Below are 2,589 nucleotides of genomic sequence, written 5' to 3'. Positions count from 1 at the left end.
ATAATCAGTTGTCTTTATCCTCTTTGGACTCACGGTATAGTTAATTTCTAGCTGAAAAATCATTATGTAAGGTTCTCGAATCTCAGTTTTTATTTATATATATATATATATATTTTCCTTTTAATGCTACTGAAATTGCTTGTATTAAACAATTTGAAAATGGTTTAACCGCTTAAACAAACGAGGAGGGAAGAAAAAGACATGAGTATGCACCACAAGAAATTTACAATTTTTCTATTTTTGCTCTGATTCCAATAATAATCACTGCACATGAACAAACTCTTAAGTTTTTTTTTTTTTTCCCACACACATATATATATATATATATATATTTATTTGAACTGGTGCAAGTAGACAACTCACATCAGAAAAAAATAGCTTCATCTCAAGCAAAATTATAAATAATTGCTCCTAGCAGAACCTCCAATATAAGCCGCTTAATTATTATTTTTTTAATATCTTTTGCCCCCCTTTTTTCTTTTTTGTAATGATCACAATTAGGTATGAATCTCCAAGCGAATTAATTAAAAATAGTAAAATTAAGGCATCACTAAGAAAATTTGAAGGATCACTAATGGCTTTAGAGAGGCTAATAATTAATGTAGTAACCGCTTTGGATTAAAAAGTCGCATCTAAATGCTATAGCAATATATATGTAACGTTGGATTTAACTGTACTCATTACGGTTTAATTTGGACATGTGCTTATAACTATATATGTAACTCCACAAATCAAATGAATTCCATCTGCCATATGGAATCGGATCGATGTCCTTCATCATATTAGATAATTAATGTGATTAGTGATTACTTAATATTGTAGAAACTCAAAAGTTAGAAGTAGTAATCAGCCAGTACTAATTATAGATAATTTTTTATTTCCTTTCATAAAATCTTCCTACATTCTATTATATCTTTACACTTATTCTTATTTCAAGATCAATAATGGTCTTTTTTTTGTTTCTTTTTTTTTTGTTTTTGTTTTTGTAAGTACTAGCAATTATAATGCATGCATGCAATATTTCAATTACTTATTATTTTTTTTGCTGCTAATATTTCAATTACTTAAATCACATGGCATAGGAGCCAGCTAAGGACCAAGATCAGCTGCCCTCGACCTGAGGGCTTCTTATAACCTTGTCCCAGCAAATCTTTTTTCCCCCTAAAATTTTCTATTTATAATATCTACATGAATATATTTTTTAAAATTTTAATTGCATTAAAGTGTACCAATAATTAAAATTTAAAACCCCAGATAAATTTACAACTATATTAAATGCATAATTTTTTTGGACTCCTAACTTGAAAGAAAGAATCAAACTCTATTACCGAGAAGAAAAGAAAATATTAGCAGATAATAAAGATAAATTATGAATTGCAACTTTGGTTGATTATGATTAATCAGTCAATGCTCTACTTAAAAAAATGCTTAATCATCATCAACCGGTATTATTATACACAGTCAGCGCTATAAGTGAAAGAAAAAAGAAAGAAAGAAAGAAAGAAAGCGATTTACGTTTCATCAGTAACGTTTGTGTTTCTTAATTACAAGCTATAGCCCCATCACCTTCCCCAAAACCCTTCGCATTTTCAGTTAATTAAATCATAATTAAGTGCACTAATTAATTAACCGGTCTTTCTTTTTTTTTTTTCCTCTGCCTCTTAATTCCCTCATCTTCACTTCCTTATAAATATCTCTCTCTTCACAGAAAACAAAGACATATATTCCTCATCTACGTATAACATTCTGCATTTACGTATAATATACAACCATGTATAATCAGTTGTCTTTATCCTCTTTGGACTCACGGTATAGTTAATTTCTTATAAATTAATACTCTCAAAAGCACAGCTACATTTTTCTTCCTTGTTTTTCTCTCATGGCTTAGTATTCTAAACGACAACAACAACGTTGCAACAGCCTCAAGAGTAGTGTATTTCCCTGCAATGGAAAAAAACGACATTAACAGTATCGAAAGTATCAGCCTTAGGTCGAGGCTCGAGACGAGCGGAGGGCTGGTGGAGTGCTGGACGGCGCTGCTGGAGCTAAAGTCGTGCTCGAACGAGATCGTGCTCTTCTTCCTCGATGGCCAGGCCAGCATTGGCGGTGATTGCTGCCGCGCCATTGTCTTCATCACTCGTAGCTGCTGGCCCGCCATGCTCACTTCTCTAGGGTTTACCGTACAGGAAGGCGATTTTCTCCGCGGCTTCTGTGACGCCCTTGAGACTCACGCGCCGCCACCGCCGCTTGGCCCTTCTCCCGCTCCGCTTGCTGACCCCACGCCTGTGGCCGGTGATGATCTAGTCAAACTGCCCACTCTGTTGGATTAATTAGCGGATCAAAATGCTTAATATGTTGTGTCATTGCTACCGGGGTCTAGTAGGGTTTATGTTTTAGGGCCGGTTTTGGTTGTTTTTGATTTATTTTCTGGTTATTGCTAATTACTTTTCATGAAGATTAGTGGTAAGTTGGTTCCTTAATTTGGTGATGGTATTGAGGCTTGTTGTTGACGTAGGAAGTTTTTTTTTTTATTTTTTTTATTTTTTTTTACTGTGTGCCGTTTTGTTTTATTGGTTTCTGATTATGAAA

General features: G+C 33.8%; 1 protein-coding gene across 1 annotated transcript; it reads left to right on the top strand.

Annotated features, from left to right (window-relative positions):
- The first annotated feature begins 1,946 nt into the window (after positions 1–1,946).
- Positions 1,947–2,330, top strand: LOC21383980 (egg cell-secreted protein 1.2). Its single transcript, XM_010089573.1, has one exon. It carries the CDS (start codon positions 1,947–1,949, stop codon positions 2,328–2,330), a length of 384 nt encoding a protein of 127 aa, XP_010087875.1.
- The last annotated feature ends 259 nt before the right edge of the window (positions 2,331–2,589 follow it).

The sequence above is a fragment of the Morus notabilis genome, unplaced genomic scaffold (assembly GCF_000414095.1).
Source record: "Morus notabilis unplaced genomic scaffold, ASM41409v2 Scaffold4129, whole genome shotgun sequence".
Taxonomy (NCBI): Eukaryota; Viridiplantae; Streptophyta; class Magnoliopsida; order Rosales; family Moraceae; genus Morus; species Morus notabilis.
This window is presented reverse-complemented; position numbering and strand designations above follow the sequence as displayed.